A 22,314-nucleotide genomic window follows, 5' to 3' on the forward strand; every position below is an offset into this window, starting at 1 on the left:
AATAGACCTCCATACACAGCTCTCTATAAAAAGAACAACCACAGATCTATGACTTGTCCTTTAAGACCTTGACTTCTTCCCTTCTAGCTTTGATTCTGTGCTACATTAATGTGACAATCGTACTGTGAGAACGAGACCTTTGCATAAATGTCATCTTGTGGGCAGTCATATTTCTTGTACTATGAAAGGTACATTATCATTATATGGAGAGACGGTGCAAGGAGATCCATGGAACTAAATATTCTGTTTTATTATTTGTATGCTTTTAATTCTGTAATAATGTAAACTCTACTCTTAAATTGTTCTCTCTTCATTCATTTTGCCAACAAACTGATGAAATTATTTCCTGAGCTTAACGAAGGATCAGGCAAGAAATGCTGCCAACACCAGGGAGAAAGGCAACCAAAACTAGAAAAATAAGATATTCAGCAGATAACATTTATTGGTCACTAGTTTGTAAACATACGTATATCTCATTGGTTGCTATGGGTTCCTAGATGCATGTAAATTTTAGACCATACAGGCGGGAGAAAAGATGTTCAGTGTAGAGATCAGAGAATATGTCCCGTTCCACTTCAGCAAAAAAATTGTGAAACTGAGAAAAATATACGGAACGCATTAAAGTCAATGTGCGTCAAAATTTGTAATGCATGACAATTTTTTACCCGTGTGACAATGGCTGTTTTTTCTTATGGCGACTTTTTGGTCCTAATACATTAAAGTCAATGGGTGTTTTTTCTTATGGAGGGTGTTTGTCATAATGCATTAAAGTCAATGGGTGTTTTTTCTTATGGCGACTTGTTTGTCCTAATACATTAAAGTCAATGGGCATTTTTTCTTACGGAGGACTTTTGTCATAATGTATAAAAGTCAATGGGCATTTTTTTTGGCAACTTTTTTGTCCAAATGCATTTAAGTCAATGGACGTTTTTTCTTTTGCGCATTTTTCTCGGCAAATTTTGCGGGGAAAAAATGCAGAATTTCGCCTCAAATCCATGGCTAATCCACTGGTTCAGTGTCATAGCACCTCTGGTTAGAAAAAGTGACTGGAATAACAATCATTTCTATAAATCTAGGATGTGGTTCTTGGCCAACCAAATTAATTTGCTCCTACTTTAGTGGACAGCAATGCACAACTGTCATTATTCATCCTGTTCTGTTCTGGGCAGTTTAATAATTTTTTGTGTTGTCATGACAGAAACAGTGAATTTGAATGATTTAGAAGTGATTATTTTCATGTGGAATAATGTGCGTTTGGAAAGGAACATAGTTAAAATTGTCTTCTTTTTTTTAATCTCTGTTGCTGTAAGTTATATACAGCATGTTTTGACATCAGAACATACGTTTTACATAAATAAAGTACCCCCTCTTGTAAATTATAAGGATATTATAAGTTACTGAGGAGTTTCATGACCATATAAAAACACGAGGCTGAAGGCTGAGTGTTTTTATACAGGTCATGGAACTCCGAGGTAACTTCTAATATCCTTATATTTTGCAATAGGGGGTACTTTATTTATTATAATACACAAGTTTTAGTGAGTCATATGACAAAAATTACATCACTACTCACCATTTATAACTGATGACATCAGAACTCACTGTTTATAAGGATATCATTTACAAGATATTCATGGCTTTTGTGTATTACATAGTGAATAAAGTACCCCGTCTTGTAAAATATAAGGATATCATAAGTTACCGAGGAGTTTCATGACCATATAAAAACACGAGGCCGAAGGCCGAGTGTTTTTCTACAGGTCATGGAACTCTGAGGTAACTTCTAATATCCTCATATTTTACAACTGGGAGTACTTTTAAGTACTGTTTTTCTACAGGTCATGGAACTCTGAGGTAACTTCTAATATCCTCATATTTTACAACTGGGAGTACTTTTAAGTACTATTTATTATAATAAACAAATTTCAGTGAGTCATGTGATAGAAATGACATCATCAAATGACATGTTTTGGTCTCCCAATTTGTGTTGCAAATGTATAATAATATTCAAAAACGTATACAAGCCATGAAATGTGTGCATCAAAACAGCTTTCCTTTGCCAAGATGACCTCACCTGAATGGCACTATCTACTACACTGAATGGCATAATAGACAATCATGAGTTCCAAGAATACAGGTTTTGTGAGAGCTGAGATATTTACGCACAGTAACAAGAATAATCACCCATTTGCTTCCTTTATCGTCATTTTAAAGCCTCATTTTTGCAGCCATCTGGCACATGTGCATTAAGAAAAAAAAATAGATTCTTTATGGAGTAGCTTTAACAAGCTATTTTTTTTAACTAAAGCTTGTTTGAAATGAACAATTTACACAAAATAAGCCCACAGAGAATATGTTTGCATTTTGTTCTCACAACACAAAATGGACAAAAGTACACTGTACATTTTTTTTATTTTGCAGGAACATAGATAAGAGATAAAAGATGGTTCTTACTAAAGCACACAGCAGATCAACGGCTTCCAAGATCAGTTCCTGGTGACCAATTCGTGTGACACCCAGTTCCTCCAGCTCCTGATGCGTGATGTGTAACAACTGCTCTCCATTGATCTTTTCCCTCTCAAAGTTTTTGATGTACTGCTGTAGACAATCATCCAGCCCTGATAAGGAGAATCCAGGAAAGAAATGTTATACTAAGATCAATAAACACCTGGTAAAGAAATAAAAGGCTCTTCTGTATTAAAGAAACAAAATAAAGAATAAAGCATGCTGTGATATTTATATAAACATTTTAATAGATTGCTAACCCAGAAACTATAGAGATCATTTACTAAGCAAGTGCAAAATTATACAGTGTGGTTCCAGTGTATTTGAGCCTACCAAAATCAGGTCTAAAATTTTGCCCCAGATACAAGAGGCACAGATATTTGGTAAAGTCAGTAAATTATACGCAAATAGCATAGATGTTATCTGTGAAAATGTGCCGCTCTGGGTCATGGGTGTGCTTGTACACACCTTTTAATTGTGTGTGCAAATAAACAGGCACAGTATGTAAAGGGGTTTATTTACTTACTACTTGGTACAGGGTAACCTCGCACCAGAATGTCCTGGGTCTTGCATCCCATGCACCATAGTGGTAAATTGTGCTTACATTTTCCTATTTCATTTTTAAGGATTTTTACTTAGTGCTGGATTCTGTTGTGTTTGTGAATAAATCAAGTTGGCATCGAACGATATATTTTAATTCAGGCAAAGAATTGTTTCCTTGCTAAGCACTCTTATCTCAATCTCTCTGGTAATGAATAATGTTAAAGTTAAATATTTCCTCAAGTAGTAAAACACTGGCACACAAGGAACTTCATGCAGGGTTACCCCTTGCTAGTTTATTAAGTGCAGACGTGCAACGTTTCGGGGCGAACCCATTTATCAAGCATACTACAATGATCATTGTGCAGACAATTGACTCATTACAATAATTTAGCATATAAAATTGAAAATCACGCCTTTCAGCTTGCATTTACATATATGGTGCTATAAAATATAATATTAAAATCAACAAAAATATACGAAAAATGTCCATGTGTAACATCCATAGGCAAGCTGTGATGATCAAACTGTGCAAAGTAGATTTAATCATTTCAAGTGTTAAGAAACAACACCAGGTGTTCTCGTTTTATAACCTTTAGGAGCGTACTCTGCCTCATCTTCCTTCTCTAAAGTTAAATATTTAACATAAATAGTAAATTACTGATAGGATCAGTGGTCTGACTGTTCTGTCACGGAACAAAAAAAAAAACTTTCTATTAGCTTCTATCCAGTTAAAATTTAACATAGCCTTTTAAGGTTTATAAAAATATATCTATTTCATTTTATTTTGTAGCATTAATTTTATTTTCAGAACAAATTTATGGTAATTTAGTCTGAAAAGTAAATATTAAAGAATTCTCAAACAGAGCACAAAACATGTTATGGCACCAACTAAAAACTTTTGATAGCTTTATGCATGATAGGAAAATTGGAAATGGAGTATTTAATAACCATTTTGCCATTCATAGGCAATATTTCACTATGATAAACCTGCTAGCAGCTAGTGCAAACTGATTTGAAAAGGGAAACATGAGTACAATGTTTTTCCACGAACAAAACAAAAAATGTGGGTTCCCTCATGATGGAGAGCCTAGGTGGCCATATACACAGATAATATCATATAAAACAAATTTTTGGACGATATTCGGTGTGTGTATGGTGGGAAAGGAGCCGACCGATGTTGGCAAAAGACTTGGATTCTGTCAGCTCATCGATCGGGCTGGACAGAAAATTTTAATCGGGTGCCTTTGAAGGCATCGGCCACTGTTAGTGCTGAATCGTCAGATACAGGTAGAATTCTATTATTTCTACCTGTACATCAGACGATTCAGCTCTACACGTGTGTATTGAAATGAACGATCTTTCTTGGAAAGATCTTTTCCAAGAAAGATTGTAATTGTTACGTCTACGGCCACCTTAAGAGTTAGGAATGTCAACGTGTGGCCCACCTTGTTACAACTCCAATAGCCCCCCTGACAGACCCAATCAGTTGTTGAGCATCTTTAAAATTGTCTCTATGTCCCTTAAACGTATAGAGACAGATACATTTGTATCCATTCAGATGCAAAGTTCTTGTGACGAAGGAATGCTTGTAATACTGTTTTAAAAATGTTGAGCTTTATTATAATTTGCGATAGAAAAACAACTTTAAACACCAAACAGTTTTGCAGGTTTGTATAAATGTATTATCAAATACTTATAATAGTAATTGAATCCTCAAAAATATACTAATGCTAAATAGTACAGGATGTATGAAGTTAATATTATGCTGATTTACATGATTCTATACTGCATATTCTGCAAAGTTCATGTCTAGCATTGCAGATTTTAGGACAGCTCCATGCTGGCACAGTTGGTTAAATCATTAGCAGTGGTGGATCTGTCAAGACCAACTGTGCTGCTCATCAATCCGCCTGTACTGTCTGGAGGAAGAAAATCCTCAAAGCTTTCACTGGTAGCAGAGCTTAGGGACCAAATCTATGAGGCAGACAACTGACAGCTTGATATGTATGCATAATTTTTACAATATGACAGAGAAATTCGTATGCAGTTAAATTAGGAATCCCTGGGTTCTTCACTAGCCGGAGAAAATGAGTAATTAAAGCAGAAGATGATTTAACATCAACTATCATAAAACATCATAAAAATACCAACATTTTGTACTTAAGACCTCACAGGGCTCATATACTATTACTGGATGTAATTATTAATGACACTAATAAACACAAAATGATACCCTTTAGCATGTCTTGTACATTGCAGAGCTGGACAGTGGATCCTGCACAGAGGATCTATTTGTGACCATTTTTCTGATATTGAATTGCAAAATTTCATTTTTCCCTTCTAAAGCAGCTCTGGGAGGGGGTGATTTTAGGTGATTTAAAACTACTGCCCTGAATTGATAGACAATTCAATTTACCATATCAAAAGTCCAAGGTTTGATATAAAAGTTAATTGTCTTTATATGCTACTTCTTACAAAAACTAAGTGTAACTGTGGGATGCCCACCCACAGTCATCTTCCGAGTAGGATCACAGTCCTTCTTCCAGGGACACGTTTGTTTGGACGATCGTCTTTTCATTCAGTGAGTGCGTGCTATCATCACCTAGGCGCGAAATTCAAATATTTAAAGGTGCCACGGTGCCTAATTCCCATTACAACATAGGTCAATTGTACATAGTTCTGGGTGCACTTCTAGTCTGTTTCTTTATCTTTGCCCATCCTTGACCGCCTGAACTGACCTTTGCCTGTTATAGACTACTCTTCCGGATCCTGATTCTGTACTGTGCACTGACTGATTGGCAGGGCCGGATTCGGATCGGTCCTATCGCCTGCCGCCGCACACATGCCGGCGCTTAGGCCCGGGCCTTTGTGGCCTTGCCACAAATTCGGGCCTGCTGATTAGTCATGTACCTGGCCTGTTCTACCAAATGTGACAATAACCCTCTGTCCTGAGCAGTATAATCTGATGGAAATTAATCACAAAGCTACAATATACGGTTAAGAATAACTTTAGAATTACACAGGTTATTAAAAGAAATAAAAGTCAATCAAAATAGAGAAGAGTATACACTTAGATGGTAATTACTAAAATGCGAATTTCTCGTATTTTATTTAAAAAAACCACAACCAAACTCCCATGCTCGATTTTAGCTTATTTATTAATAAAAAACTACTAGACTTAATCAGATCGCGGAAAAACTCAATAAAATCAAGTGAAAACTTGAAATTTCTAAAATTTTTCTGGCTTTTTCCCTAATTGCTCGAATTTTCTGGCTTTTTTCCTGAATTGTGAGAGGTTTTTTGAGTTTTCACCCGAAAACTCAGGCTAAACCCAGTGCAGACCATGAAAACTTCAAATTGAGATAGGTGCCTCTCCCATTGACTTATACAGGACCATGACAGATCTGAGATGGCAGATTTTTGGAATCAGGCTTTTTGCAGTATCGGGATATACGTAATAAATCTCGGAAAAAAAAAACCTTAGTAAGGAGTGAAGAGCTTTGGGAACCATGGAGCTCTGTGGTAACTCTGTCCTTTTGGTATGGCAAAACAAATAAAATGATCACAGATATGCAACTATTTTTCAAGGTGAGGTAAAAGAGTAAACAAGGCTTACAGTGTTCACATTAGGGCAATTTTACCATAGGAGGCAGCACCTGGCATAAAAACACTTTTATATCCCTCATATGTAATAAAAGGCTCCTGGGCAAACTTAGTGCCTTTTATTACATTACCCCGTTTGTATATAATATACCAGGTATCTATCTAGCACAAATGCAACTGTGCAACTGTGATTGGCATCTGTGCTTAAACTGCCCCTGCAATTCCCTAGATTGCACATCCCTAAATGGAAAATGCCGAAGGTTACTATTGTGTTACTAACATGTATTCATGTCATTAGATTGCAGGTAAGGCAAAGCAACTTTATGGGGATAAGCAATGTGATTTCTGCTTCACTGCTTTCCAAATCAATATATATTTACTGACACATCTCTAGCATGTTGTATGGGCCAGAGCTATAAATACTGATCATCTAAAACCAGCAACAACAATTTCTTTTTTGAGAAATAAAAAGATGAGTTTAGTTGCCAGTGTTTGTATATTTAAAATCTTATACTTTATAAATTCGACTCAAAACACTTCATTTCATTTTGAGAAATTGCCCTCGAGGACCCTTACAATTCCCCACTGTTTTTTACAAGGAAATATCTCTAGCACAATATATATGTTACATCCACAGACTTACAAGTAGCAGATAAGGATTACAGACAAACGTAAATGGAATTGACTAAATTTCAAGATAAACTAAACACACTAAACTATAAACACGCTAAACTAAAATCACCATAACACCATCTTTATCAGTTTTTCTTTATTTCACTTGTCCTAGTACTGTTTCTATTTAATATTATATTAATATTATATCATTTGCAATATAAGCTAAAGTTAGGTAGTTGTTTCTGTCATTTTTATGGTGGTACTTTTATTACCTACCCCACCAATGATGTTAGGCCATGTCACCATAAACTTTTGTAAGTGGATTATCACACAAAACTATAACTGTCAGAAGGGCTTTGGTAGGATAAAGGAGAATTACAGGACTAAGCAAGGGATAATTTTTCTCTTAGACAAGGTAAGATCCCGACAAAGAAGCCGAATGAGGCAGGGAAGAAACATAATATTAATACAAATAATATTTCTTAACATTGAGTACCATTAAAAGCACAAGCTGAATACACATCCAGTTTTCAGGTATCCTGTGTAGTTAGGATACACAGAAATGGAGATTATTCTTTGATATGTTGGCTACTGATGATCCACGATGCATCAAATGGGCTTCTTTAAATATATGTGTCTTTAGAAAAGATTTGAATGGAAGGGGAATGTTTGACTGTGTAGGGAATTCTAGAGATAGGCCAAAGCTCAAGAGAAATATCGCAGTGAGGAATGGGATAAAGTTATGATAGAAGAAGAAAGGGGCAAAGTTCAGAAGCAGAGCGTAGAGAGCATGAAGTACTATACAGTATCTCAGAATCAGATATTTTCTTTGAACTATTGTAAACTAAAATAGTCTTTAATAAAAGAAAAATCTCAAACCCTTTTCAAAACATCGCAATGGTCAATTAAACAGGAAAAGCAATTTCTTCTAAAAGATTGTTGCCTGTTTTTTTCCATTCCCATATTTACCTTTGTTTTCCTAAATCCAGAGAGTGGCACTTAAAATAGTTCCGAAAAGTCTATGGGACATATTTATCGAATACAGATTCCCAGCTGTTTGACATATTCCCCATTTCTCACAACGTTTGTGAAGTCCAGGATGTTTTCAAGGAATTCACAAATTAAGCTACCTCTGTAAATTAACCAGACTGTGTTTGATTGCTTTGAGCATTCAGGAACCATTGTGTACAGCAGGATGGTGCTGATCAACAACAAGAGAATCATCTGAATGCTTAATCCCTGAAGCAAATCACTTGAGGGGAAAAATCATTTGGACCACTCTTTCCCCTACCGGAAGAAATAGTTTCAGAGCAGAAAAGAAAATTGTTAAATCTTAAATGCCTGCTTTTTTAGCCTGTATAGTTTCATATAAAACAATAGTGAGAACCCTATATGGGTGATTTACTTACTGCACCAAAGTGGGCTGAATGCAGTTTTTAGCGGTATGGTATTTTACCCACAATGCACATTTTTTTACCCATGATTCCAGCATAATTGTGGTCACCACACATGTGATTTTTCATGCAACGGACTCCTGGGAACTTTGAAGTGTGGTAAGTAAATGACCCTACATATTACTATGTTGTAAAGTGCCCTTAACCATGATGCATACAATAGATTCATCCTCTTTATCATTCATTAAATTCAGTGCTACTACCTGCTACACAAGCATGCAAAAACAAAAGACAATCTAATTTAGAAAAGTTGAATGATCTCCATTAAACATGCCTTAACACTTGATGTTATTCAGGGTAATTGGCCTCAAGATATAGCAACAATTTTATAAGACAATCAAGAGGTTAATTTGATCAAGTTATAGCTGGAGAGCAATCTCTTTAGCTATTACCTCTGGCTAGCATCGGCTCATTTTGTGAGACGGTTATAAAACCCAAGCAGTTCATTATGACGGCAGCTAATAAAGAGACTGGTGTCTCACACAGAATTACATCTGCAGTATCTGTCTGTTGGAATTACATTATTATAGAGGTAAAAAGCAAAAGACAGCAATGATTTCATTTATAGAAATGTTGTGCTTGCTCCATTTCTCACACAGCTATAAATCTGGAAGAAAAGCATGAAATCTAAGATTTAATGAATTCCTGTGACTTCAGCAATCAGAATTTGATGGTCAACTAATTAGTCATCAGAATTTAAAGACTAGTAATCATGCTAGCTTATCTTGGTAAATATATATATATATTCTTGAAATCCTAGGAGTGCTGTTCTTGAGTAAATGCACAAAACATTTTGTCAGGGGATGCCAACCAAACCACCAGTCCAGAACATTGTCTTTGGATTTATAAACCTTATTCAGTATTTTTACGGATGGCTCTAATTAGCGAGCATTATCATCTGCTGCGCTAAACCTTCTACAGACCAAAATATTTAAATAAAACCAGTAGAATGTGAATTTCACTTAGCCAACAATTATTTGTTCATTTTAAGCATGAGCAAACACTCTTTCAGGTCAGATACTAAGCCAATTATTTGTGTTTACTATCAGTAACAATAGCCACGCTCAGTATGCTGAAGAACCCAAACTGCCAAGACAACAGTTAAGCAAAATCAGGAACAGATGGGGAACCACATGGCAAATCATATGTGATATCTTTGTAGTTTGGATCTACAGATGGAGCAAAGTTTAATGATGGAGCACACAGTGCATGTAAACCATATACGTCTACATTTCAGGTGACTACCTTTAGGGATAATGGCAGGATAGTGAAAATTCTGCAGTGGAATTCCAAGTATGCAATATCCAATAAAAATGACAGTTGTCAGGGCTTCTAAACAAACTCTCACTCCAATGCCTTTCTTCCCTACCCAGGATATTGAGTCCTAAGGATGGCACTAAATTGTTCAAAATCCTACCAGTATCCCTTTCATAAAATGAGAAACAACTTGTCCACTGCCAGTGTTAAATTCTACACCTTCATCCGTACCTTAGTATTTAAGCTGTCATGTTAGTGCAGCAAAATAACATAAGTTAATTTGCACCAGTTTTTAAAGCTTCTTCTTTAAAAGGCCCAATTATTATATCAGTCTACTATAAATTGGAAAATGAAAGCACAATTCTGGAGGCTCTGGGTACCTGCAAAGGTTCTGTTGTAATTCCTGTGTTAATAAGTTAGCCCCTTAAAATAATTTCCTAACAAATGTTATCTGTTCTCTAAAGCTGGCCATAGACGCAAAGATCCGATCGTCAACGAATAAAGTTCTTTTACAAACCCAACCCCAAACCATCACTATGAATTAAGCAAATCTATGTTACCTGACCTTGGAAGAGCTGCTTCTTTCTTTCAAGCTCTAATTGAAGCTCATGGAAAACTGTTGATTGCTGTTATGATAAAATATTAAGGTGCCCCAACCTATTTTGCAGTTAACATTAAAGTCATTATTACTCTGATATTACCTTAGGTCCTGTATGACTGGTTTCCATGGCTTCGGGATATTATCAAGATTGGAGATACAAGAGATGGGAAATGATTCTCATCTGAACCTGCCACAACACTCATAGCTCTTACAATTGCCATTGTCCCCTGGTAATCTGGACGTAATTGGGCCGATTTTCATTAGATACCTACAGATATATTGCAGCCTTCTCTGAGGATGAAAGCTCAGAGGATTCATTGTCACAGTTTCTTCTGATTTTCACCATCTTCCAGAAAAAGGCAGCAGAAGAAACCTCAATGCCAGTGACAAAGTAGAATTCTCAATATTATACTTTTTTTGCCATATACTTAATTAAAGTATATAATATTTATATCAACAATAATGAAACCAATACCAGACCATTGGCTGAAAGTATATCTTGGGCACCAAATATCTCCTAATACTACAATTTCACTTCAGCCACAGACGGTGAGTGTTTTTTATCTACCACATCAACACCCACCATGTATCTTACATGAAAAGACCTTGTGGTCTTTAATGTGGTATCAGGGCACTTTTATTCTCCATTTTCTTTATGGATTTAATTCTACAATTCAGTTGATTCCACTGAGTCTACTTTCTTTAAAGGTATTATATTGGAAATATTTGATTCATAAACGCTTTTTGTTATGGTATGTAGCATTAAAAACTAAAACAAAATTGCATAACACAATATAATTTTTGTCATTGGCATGCCTGTGATTATACATTTTTCTATACTGAGGAAGTAAAAAAAACAAAACAATTTTTATTTACATTACATAGATATTGTTTCCCTTCTGACACCTATTTCCCAAGTCTACTTTTTTTTCATAGAGTTAATACATTGTGCTCATGTGTAGAGCACTCCCAAACAAAGTATCTACAATCAAAGTACAGTATATCATATGCTATTGCCTTTACATGGAAGCCATGCGAATGGCACTGTTGGTGGTGGGGGGTTTACAATGTAGACAGCAGAACCAGTAGGTTTTGTTGGTGCCGAGAAATATAAAATATAAATGCAGTTTTAGTAGAGTCAACGTAATAGGGTTTTGCTGTGGAGCCCAGTAACCTCTTGTTATAGCTTTGATTAGGACTGATGTTTTTCACTATACTAGAAATGGTGTTCTGCTTTCTTAAACTGTAATAGGAATTATAAATCTTGACCCCAGGCTTCTACAAAAAAAAGTAGTGCATTCATTTTACCGTATAACACTTTATGCCATCACATAAAAGCAGTTTCAATTTCTAGTTATGATCTCTTTGAATATTCTATGCATACTCTCTAGCAGCACTTCAAACACCTGTAAAAAAGGGTTAATACCTGAGCTGATTGACAGAACAGTAGCAAACATGTATAAGTCATGCAAATACATGAGCATATATTTAATGCTGCCTGCATATCACTGGGATACAGGGATTTCTTCACCTTAATCCCTGTGCAGAGCGATGTCTTACTGATCAGCCAGAAGCAGTTGAAGTGAGATTTTATGGAGAGGTAGAAGATTTTCTTAAATCTCAGCAGATGTGTGTGTATATGAAAGAATATATACAGTGTATATATATATATATATTGGGTGAATTGCCTGTAGCAGCGGGTAGGGGTCAGGTAAAACAGTTCCACAGATGAGACAGGAGGCTTGGCAAAAAAACTTAGCAGGCTCCTGCCTGTAGTTTATTTTCACAGCAGAAAAATAAAGAACAAGTTCTGTGCATAAAGGTGATATAACAATAAATCAAAAAGTCTCACTAGACTGGAGTTTTCAAAAAACACAAAACAAAAGTCTTCTCTGCTTTCAAACATACTGGGACTTATTCATAAACTTTGCGCAGGGCAGATTGGTTCTCAGAGTGAATATATATGCCCTGTGCATGGTTATATTTATAAAGCTCGTTAAGAGTGTGCAAACAGAATTGCGAATATGTATGTGCATGCCCTGCATTTGAATTACACCATAACTTTGGTGTCGGAGTAAATATTCGCAAAAAAGATTCGCAAACTGCGAATGTAAGTTACTTCCGTCGCTGGTGGGGCACTCACGCAAACACCAGTCTCATTTGCAAGCCACTTGCGAAAATGTATGCGTAATGCGAATTTGCAAAGACTGTAAAGACAGGCAGAGCAGTGCAATATTTTACCATTCAGGAAAACGCATGGGCAATACAACCACTTGCGAATAAATATGTGATGCCCAAACTTTATAAATAACCCCCACACTCTTATCTCACTGCTTCTCCAAGCTTACCCCACTCCCTTTAGAACACCTAGGCTCTCCTTAAAGAAGAATTCAACCCTTTACCAAAAAAAATAAAAAATACTACCCCCACCCCACGTAGACCCCCCTCCCTCTTCCCCCCCAGCCTAGCTGCCCCCCCCCCCTTCCCCTGGGAAATGGCCCTAACTTTTTACTTACCCCTCGGTGCAGATTCAGGCATCAGAGTTCACCGCAGTCATCTTCTGGGGGGGCAGTTAGGCTGGGGGGAGGAGGGAGGTGGATCTACGTGGGGTGGGGGGTAGAGTTTTTTCGGTAAAGGGTTGAATTCTCCTTTAAGCAGTCCCACCTGTGAACTAAATGACCAGAGTATTTTCCAACCATGCTTCAGGGTCCTATCCTGTCTTACCCTGGTGATTTAAAGGAGCCAATACCTCAACCTGGTGCTATATACCTGCCGTTTTATACACAATTCCTACTGGGACAAGCCTCTTTGTCACAATATATAATTTTTGTATTTTTCATGAGGTACAATCAACCCTTCAGGACATGTGTCCTTGTCCTCTCCCACATATATACATTTCTAAACTGAGGATAAAGTAAAACACCCTAGATACACAGGACATGCCAATTAACATCCATTCCCTGACATTCTGAGAAACTTGCATGCTTCAATCGTTAGATTCTGTTTAAAGCGTGGTGTAGGGAGTTTCTTTGGGCTCACATCTCTTTTATCTGAGCTTTTGCTAAAAGGCTTGAGAGACTCTTGTTTCTGTTCCTTAGCAACAGTTCCTCTCTGGAAGAATACATGGACTTTTGAGCTGAAGTGAGACATTTAAACCAGGCAGGCCATTAACTCAATAAATAGATCAGAAACATATTTTTAAGTGTGTGTGCAGAGTTGTAATGTATACCCATATTCTGCATATGAGACAAGCAGAGATTAAGGCTAGCATGCATTAGCACTGATGAATATATATATTTATTCAATATATAGTATTTCAGTTTCAGGGAAATGTAACATTTATCCTAGCATTTAGTTCTCAAAAAAAAGCAAGTTCATTTTATTAGGTAATTTACCTTATTTTAAAGAATAAATGTTGTATAAATATTGCTAGCAACATGCAGCACCACACCAGAGCACTACCAGATTAATTGGACAAACTGGAATTGTCTTAGGAGTATATAATAAAATCTGTCAAGCTACATAATGCTAACAATTTCCTAGCTAGAACATTATAGTTGACAAGAGAGCACCAGTCAAGTACTGAGGAAAGAAGGGAGAAGCGGTGGGGTGGTATTTACTCTGTAGGGAGTCACATTAGGGAACTCCATATGGGGACAGTTGTAAGTTGCAAGTGATAAGTGATTCAGTAACAGGGTTTGAACATAAACACAGAAAGGGAAAGTTGTATTAAAATCTGTTCAGTATATAGTCAAAATGGAAATTATGAATGGTGAGGTATTTTTCCTTTATTCTGCATAAACTAAAGGTAGCAATAGACGCTAAGATTTTTCTCTCCTGAACGACCAATTCTTGTGCAATCTGACAAATCCGTCAAATTATTGTGAGGTTAGTAGAAATCCACTAATTGTGCATCTAACGATTTTTCGTCCAACATCGGTCAGAAAATTGATCAGCCAGGTTTGAAAATTTTTATCGGTCACAGTAAAATCTATATATTGTCCAATTGTTTGCAGGGCCAAGCAGGCAGCTACCCTCAGTTGTCCTATCTTCAACTAGACAACATTGCTTGAAATGGTCATTTTAGTATTGATGGACAAATCGTACATTTAAACAAGATAAGTTTGGTCTTACGATAACGAAAAGATCTTTTAAAAATCCTAACAGCTATGGCCAGCTTTAGTGATGTTTGAAGACTTTCAGAAGCAGTCGTTTTTTCATATCAAAATGACTCCAAGATTAGAGTAGTTTTAGGGGAATCTAAGTGATTTTTAGAGAGGCCAGTACAAAGATGTAGAGTGAATTGCTTTTTGTAATTCTTAGATGCACTTGGCAACAAAATAAATAGCTAACATTAATTCTTCTAGCACACAAAATAGCTAATACCACAAGAAAGGTTAGTATAGAGGACCAGTACCAGAATTTGCCGATTTTTGAAATTGAATTGTTGTTTGATAATAGAAGTGTCCCGCACCACAACAAAATTTGGAATCAGTAAACTATTCCATGTGAATTTTAGCCAATAGTTGGAGTATAAGGTTTCCTCCTCAGAATTATCACACTAGTAGGAATGTGGTGGTAGGAAGGTTAACCAGTAAGCCATCTGGAATACAGGACACCGATCCCACTGGAATATTCCATAGTTAGCATCACTGCAGGGCCCTACACAAACATGCATGGGTTGACCCATTATTATGGCAAATAAGGAAATTGGGCAACCTTATTTTAGGGTAATTTAGGGCACACATATTGATGGAGGACACTCTTTAGGGTTATTAAGAAGAACAGAGACCTAATTTGTTATATACACCTCTAAACAAAAAAGATGTATAGTCTCTTTACTATTTTGGGTTCTTGGGATTGTTTGCCTTATTGTTTTGTAGTTACTAGTTCAGATTTAGGCTGCTAGAAAGGAATCACTGCAGAATCATAATGTTTTGTTTTAAGCTACTGTATGTTTTTATTCCAGTCCTTGTGGCAGGTAGTGGTAAGGTGGGCAGTGGGACCAGCCAAGTGGTGGGGGCACAGCAGGCCCATAAGCAAGATAGTATTTATCCTACTATTTATCCTGGTATCTCAGTGGAACAGTCCAACCTTATCTCTATCTAAATGTTACAAATAAGTGATGAGTGTGTCCTACCCATTTCCCAAAAACAGAGTTGGATGTGGCTAGCAAGCTTCACTCTATACTATAGCTCCACCATATGCATGTTGCCTGCCAACTGGTTAGAATTGGCTAGCATTTCACAGTGATAAGTGATGCCAGCTCTCATGAACAGCCTGGCAAGTAAAAAGCAGAAGCTGAATGGCTGAATGATGCTAGTAAGATTTTTGGGAAATTTTAATTAATGTAGAGCAAAATGTAACATTTTAAGGCACTTTCGTTCTATTTTAGAGATGTATCATACAATGGGAACAAATTCTTCTTGATGTTTTATACCCATATTAAAAGAGGATGTTAAGGCCCCAGAATATGGTGTGGATATTTATTTTTTACTTAGGTAAATCTCAAAGAATATTTTCATTTTTCTTGCTGAATTCCACCTAAGAAGGTGTTAAGCAATATTGTACCATACATTTCAACACATGCCTCTGTGGAAATTCCCAAAATTATTAATACAATAAAGGTTATCACTTCCAAAGGGCATACCATTTAATGCTTTAAAGTCTAGAGAGACAAACAGAAGCACATTCCATTTAACAAGAAGGTAAGGGTCATTTCCAGCTGTTCTTGAAGAACATCTGTACTGGGCCATTAGATTTCTAGCTACATCTCTGAGATCTGTTATTTTGTTGCGGTATAAGCTCTGAGGTGAGGTCTCTTGAGGTAACAAGTGTAAAATGAAATCTTTATCCTATCACTATCCTGTTTTTTCAAAAAGTTGCTATTTTTAAGACAGCTCACTGGCTTCTAATGTCTAAACAGGTAATGGACAGGTAACATCCAGAATGTAATCTACCAGCATCCCCTGTTAGGAACAATTGGAGATCTGTAGCAATAGGTTTCCTATTATATTTAAAGAAATATATACAAAATGTCTACACAAGCTGCATGAATAAGGTGGCACATTTACTAACAGTAGAAAAAAAATCCTCAGTGCAGTAACCCAAGGCAAACAGTCCATTATTTTGCATTTATTATTCTTTAAGCAATTGCTTGAACTGAAATACTGATTGATTGCTATGGGTTACTTCCCAGGTGCAAACTTGCCCTGTGTTAGTGTCAAGGGTTAGGTAGGTGTTGCTGTGCAGGCAGAGAAGGAAGATGAGTCCTTTAGGTAGGGACTGGCTGTGCCCATGGAACAAGTAAAGGGAAATGCAGGAACAGGGTGAAGAGGGTGATGAATCAGACTGGAACGGGTGAAGAGGCGATAAGTCAGACTGGATAGGAAGACGAGGGTGAGGAGTCAGGGCAGGAGCAGACTGGGTAGGAGCAGGATGGAGCAGGCATAGATCGGGAGCAGACTGAAAGGATAGGAAAGGGCGGGTGAGGATCTGGAGCAGACTAAAAGGATCAGGATGGGGACTGGATAGCTGGAGGACTGGATAGCAGGAGGACTGGATAGCAAGAAAGGGAAATATAAGGATCAGGCTAGGCAGATGAGATTCAGACAGGAGAAGGAAAGAATAAGGTTAAGACAGGATAAGATCAAGGCAAAGTAACTAGGCAAAGGTCAAGGTAAGGCAAGACAAGGCAGGACAAGGCAAGACAAGGAAAGGAGGCTAGAGCAGGAACCTTTAGCTAGGGGCTATGCCACAATGCCAGTATAGGTAGCCAATGCTCAGGCAAGGGGGGTGAGGGGGGCTGGCCTTAAATAGGGCTCCACCCTGATTGGCTGACTCCAAACCACCAATCAGGCTGCTGTTGAGCTAGGGCTGCAAAGGCCTGCAGGCTGCTCACCTGGTACAATGGTTAATGCACCAAAGGTCCCTGGCTTGAATCCCAGCAGAGTCTGACAGTTAGTAAATCAAATCAGTTTCTCTACTAGGTCTTTATCCTCTGAAAGGAAGTACCAAATGGGGGTATTTTACAAAAGTGGTCATATTATGTGAAAATAAAGGTAGATAGAATTTTTTAAAAAAAAATCATGCATATTGGAAAGTTGCTTAGAATTGCTTTTACAGTGCTCTTTAAACAAAGTCCATATTGGAAAATAAGTTAATCTTTACGAGGGTCTGATATGCAAAGTTATTAAAATAAAAGTGACATCCCCTGACCAGCAGGTAAATTAAAAAGCAAACTCCCCATGTAAGAACTTTAAAATGACACCAGAACATAGGAGCCTCATTATATAAATGCAAATCTACCATTTCTTTTGATGTGTTCAACTGGAAAAAAAACTATTCATATCAGATGCTGAGCTACCGAGGTATTAAAAATACATTATTTTCCATTAACTAGACCCAGAAAGCAAAGCTGTAATTACTCTGTATATGATATTACTCTATGCTTCTTAAAATCCCAGGGGGCCATTTTACCTGCAAACCTTTTCTTTCTTTTTTCCTAGCGGGTATTAAAGATCGCTTGTCTAATACTTTATGTAAAACAGACCTTTTCAAGAGCTAAATATGAAAAAAAAATCTTTTCTAAAATGTGTTTCATTAAGTTTGTTATGCTGTGAGAATGAACGACTTTATTCCCTGTTTTTGACCATGACTATTCTTGAATAGAAGCCCACGCCCACTTCTGTCTATGTGATATGCAGTTTAGTTGGTGCAAAGATAATGTGCACATGGGTGCAGCATGACATAAGTAACCATTAATGATCATGGCAGTCTTAAGGTACATGGTTCCCTTGCACTATGGAGAGCTAACTGCTGTCCAGCCTGCACTTAAAGCACAAATAATAGGCACAAAGAAAGCATTAATGCTAGATGCCGAAGCATTTTCACTCCGGCCTTATAATGTGCCCAGATTTAAAATTGTCTGCTAGGGCTGATTTCCTGATGACATACTTGCTACTGTACTGTAACTCTTATCAGCATGCATTTAAACAATATTTTCAAAAATGGATCAAAGCTGTATAATATCATTGCTGGGTTAGGATACAGTGACAAATGGAAGCAAGATGGCAAACTGAAGGTCACAAAATGGTCACATATGGAATAGGATCATTTTATAAGATTAATTCAGAATTAATTAATGAATACATCTGTGAAAATCAAAGAGCAGTGAGTAAATATTGCTACAAACTACTAGTCTATAAACTGCACGGGTGACTTATCTTTACTTAACAGGTCAGACTCACTACAATTGACAGCATGTCCACTAAAATGATATTGCAATAATCTGTTATTTTACTTCACTATATTTTAAACCACTCTTCTGTCTAATGTGCTTCTATATAACATACATCAGTTTGTTCCATACTTTGACCCGACTGTGAGGAAGCAGTTTTATTGTCTTCGTGCACAGACCATAAAGATAACAAGAAAATGGAAGAGGCTGTTTTGCTGTTTCTTATTAAAAACCTTTCTCGGTGAAACATTTGTATTACCATGGTCAGTGATAAGCTACCCCCATCAGTTTGCATCAGTTCAAGGCTCCGTAGCTTTAAAATGGGCTGTTCCATTTAACTCAATAAGAAGGAGATATACTGTTTCTCTTATACAAAGTATAAGCCAAAGAGTTATTGCTTCATCTTGTATGAGTTTATTAGTATAGCTGGCATATTAAGATGAAAGAAAATTTATGTTTGGGGTGCTACCAAGACATTCCACTGGCAAACATATTATTATATATGAATATCTATAACAATTGGTGCTAAGCTCCTGGGTATTGTCATTATAGTCTGCCAATAAAGTGTGGATTTTGTGCCAACAAACTCCTCCAAAGTTTGCCACAATACTTCAGGAATATTTACACAACAACGTATATTTACCTTAAATCATAAACACGCCATTGTATAATGTGCTGAAAATTCTCTTCTTCTGTGCGAAAATTCCCCACTTTATTTTCCCCATTCAATTGTAGTGGCTAGAGCATGAATGCTATAAAGAATTGATGTATGTGGAATAAAAAAATGATGAGAAAATTTGATGTAGATCGGTGGGAAGCTGAGATATTCAAATAAGGAAATCACACAACAGTTTAGGAACTCTTTTATGTTTTTACTAACAAAATGCCCAAAGGCTTTAGAGTTCTTAAATGGGGCCCTAAATGTTTGGCAAAAAAGCTCAAAATGTTAACTTTTGCACTTTAGTAAATACGTCACCACTGGTATCACCAATCAGCTCCCAAATATACAAATACTTGTGATTTTGGGAGCTTGTCACTGTTAATATATGCTTCCCAGGAACTTTGTCCTGATAGGTTCCAATCGCTTTGTTGTTAATTGTCTCTGTAAAATACACAGCAACAAATCTCCATGCATGACATTAGGCTTAACTCTTCCTGTCATCATTGGCAGTTCAGTTTTATTTCACCTCTTTATTACTTAGTTTGTCAATGTCAGGAATTCACACACTGTGTCAGGATCTATAATTCACTGGAACCAAAGATTAGAAAATGGCCACAGCTAAAATTTATTTTCATGGAATGTTGTAAAGCATTTGTAACTGGAGAATAATGCATTATATTTAAACATAGCACTGTGAATAATAAAATAGTAAGCTCAGTTTTATCATAAAATAACCAGTATTAGACTAGACCCCATTGTTTTCTATTCTCGTATTGCTATTAGACAGATTTGACAGATTTAGATTTGGCCCACAAATACTCGCCAGGCTGCCTTAGTTAAAGCCCTGTAAAAGTATGTACAGGAGGCAAATTAATCTAATTTCAAAGTGTAAATAATTAGATCTATAGGTGGTTCAGCCACCAACCATTATGATTGGCCTGGAGGAGTGATGCCCCTTTAGGAGCCTATATAAGGAAGTGCACAACCCTAAGATCATTAGCAGGAGAGACAGACAATACCAAGTCAGACCAGGTTGGTACCTGCTACTTGTTCGCATTAGATAGAGGTAGTGGATTGTTACTAGTTCACACTAGAAATGAGAGGTAGATATGGTAGCCAGCAAAGATAGTCTGAGTACCAATGAGAAGTGATAATGTCTGGTAGAGCCCCAGGGCAATTGTGCACCAATTAGGGATTGACTAGGATTAGGTTAGTGGCAGCCTAGTAGAGCTGTAAGCTTGGGCACTGTATGCTGGACACTGCAGAGAGGTAGGGGGACAGTTTATTTGCAGAGGAGGCTCCTTAATAACCAATGCAGTTCCATGTGATAGGGTTCTTAGAGGCTTTCTGGGAGACACCCTGTGTGTGTGAGAGAGATTGGACAGGAGAGACTCCTCTGAAAAGTGTAAATTGCTGGTCAATTGGCTACAGTCTACCTCTGCTAAACTGTCAGAAGCTGATAATAAAGTCTGCCAAGGTTCATCAGTATAATTAATGCCAAGTGGATCACCGTACCAGAGGCCACCCCTTTAGACTAGAAGAAAAGAACTTTCATTTGAAGCAACGTAGAGGGTTCTTCACAGTCAGGACAGTGAGGTTGTGGAATGCACTGCCGGGTGATGTTGTGATGGCTGATTCAGTTAATGCCTTTAAGAATGGCTTGGATGATTTTTTGGACAGATATAATATCAAAGGCTATTGTGATACTAAACTCTATAGTTAGTATAGGTATGGGTATACAGAATTTATGTGAAAGTAGGGAGGGGTGTGTGTATGGATGCTGGGTTTTCATTTGGAGGGGTTGAACTTGATGGACTTTGTCTTTTTTCAACCCAATTTAACTATATAACTATGTAACTACTATGCCTGCTAAGCCTTAAGGCCTATATGGTGCCTGTGCTTGGAGCGTCCCAGTCATGGGTACCAACTTTACAGACAAACAGGCTGTAAGCAAGCTGCCACAGTTAAATAAGTCCTGTCCACTGGCTTTGAAGTCTTACAGTGACAGTGATGCAACCATAAAAAACAGTGGTTGGTGGGCATTCCAGCAATATCAGAGTTATGTCATGTATGGTCAGAGGTTTTTGTACACTTCTTTTTTAAGACTTCCCTTTTGAGGTCCATTTGCTTAGGACCCCCTTAGCTCAAAACAAGGACACTGATATATATGAGTAACAAACTTCATGCTGGACTTCCAGGAGTATCTTTAAGAAGGAAAAAGGCATTCTCCCAAAATCTCAACCTACCTGGTCTATAGGCTAAATCTCCAAGTAAATGCTCTGGGCTGCCCTTAGGGTTTCAGCCTCACATTCTAATAACTTTGTCCATGTATCACTGAAAAGTAACATGTATATGTGGCTTACTTAATTTGCCAGGCACAGGCTCTTTACACAAATTAGGTGGGTAAGATCATACATCAAAATAAACTCCAAGCCATTAGCCCAGGTAAGAGAGTTCAGTAGAACACTAATTAAAATGCATGTGCTAAGGCAATAATCCTTATAAAATAAAAGATCTGATGCTTCGCTATCATGCCTCAGTGCTTTGGTTTGGCATCTCATAAAGCTGAGGGTGAGTCCGTAATATGACAAGCTGCATCATATTCATTCATACTGAGCGTCTGCCATGCACTGATAAAGTGATATTTGGGGGATTGCACTGGCAGGGATCAGGATATCATTCATATGAATTTGCTAAGTAATATTACTAAATGCATTTACTTACCTGGTGAAGTTTTCCTAGTTGTTTTTGTGGTTTTATACTTATACATTTTTAGAGCTTTTCAAAATGATGAAACCACACATTTTTAGAGATTCATGGAAAAAATCCAGATCCA

At 37.1% G+C, this 22,314-nt stretch overlaps 1 protein-coding gene across 3 annotated transcripts in view; it reads right to left on the bottom strand.

Moving 5' to 3' along the window:
• The window catches only part of LOC108698914 (connector enhancer of kinase suppressor of ras 2-like), a 306,790-nt gene that overhangs the window by 195,482 nt on the left and 88,994 nt on the right, over positions 1–22,314 (bottom strand). For all 3 annotated transcript variants that reach the window (XM_041572777.1, XM_041572776.1, XM_041572775.1), the window contains exon 2: positions 2,455–2,618. In XM_041572777.1, the coding sequence (XP_041428711.1) occupies positions 2,455–2,618 (164 nt within the window). The remainder of the gene's footprint in view (positions 1–2,454; positions 2,619–22,314) is intronic.

Source organism: Xenopus laevis, chromosome 8L (assembly GCF_017654675.1).
Source record: "Xenopus laevis strain J_2021 chromosome 8L, Xenopus_laevis_v10.1, whole genome shotgun sequence".
NCBI lineage: Eukaryota > Metazoa > Chordata > Amphibia > Anura > Pipidae > Xenopus > Xenopus laevis.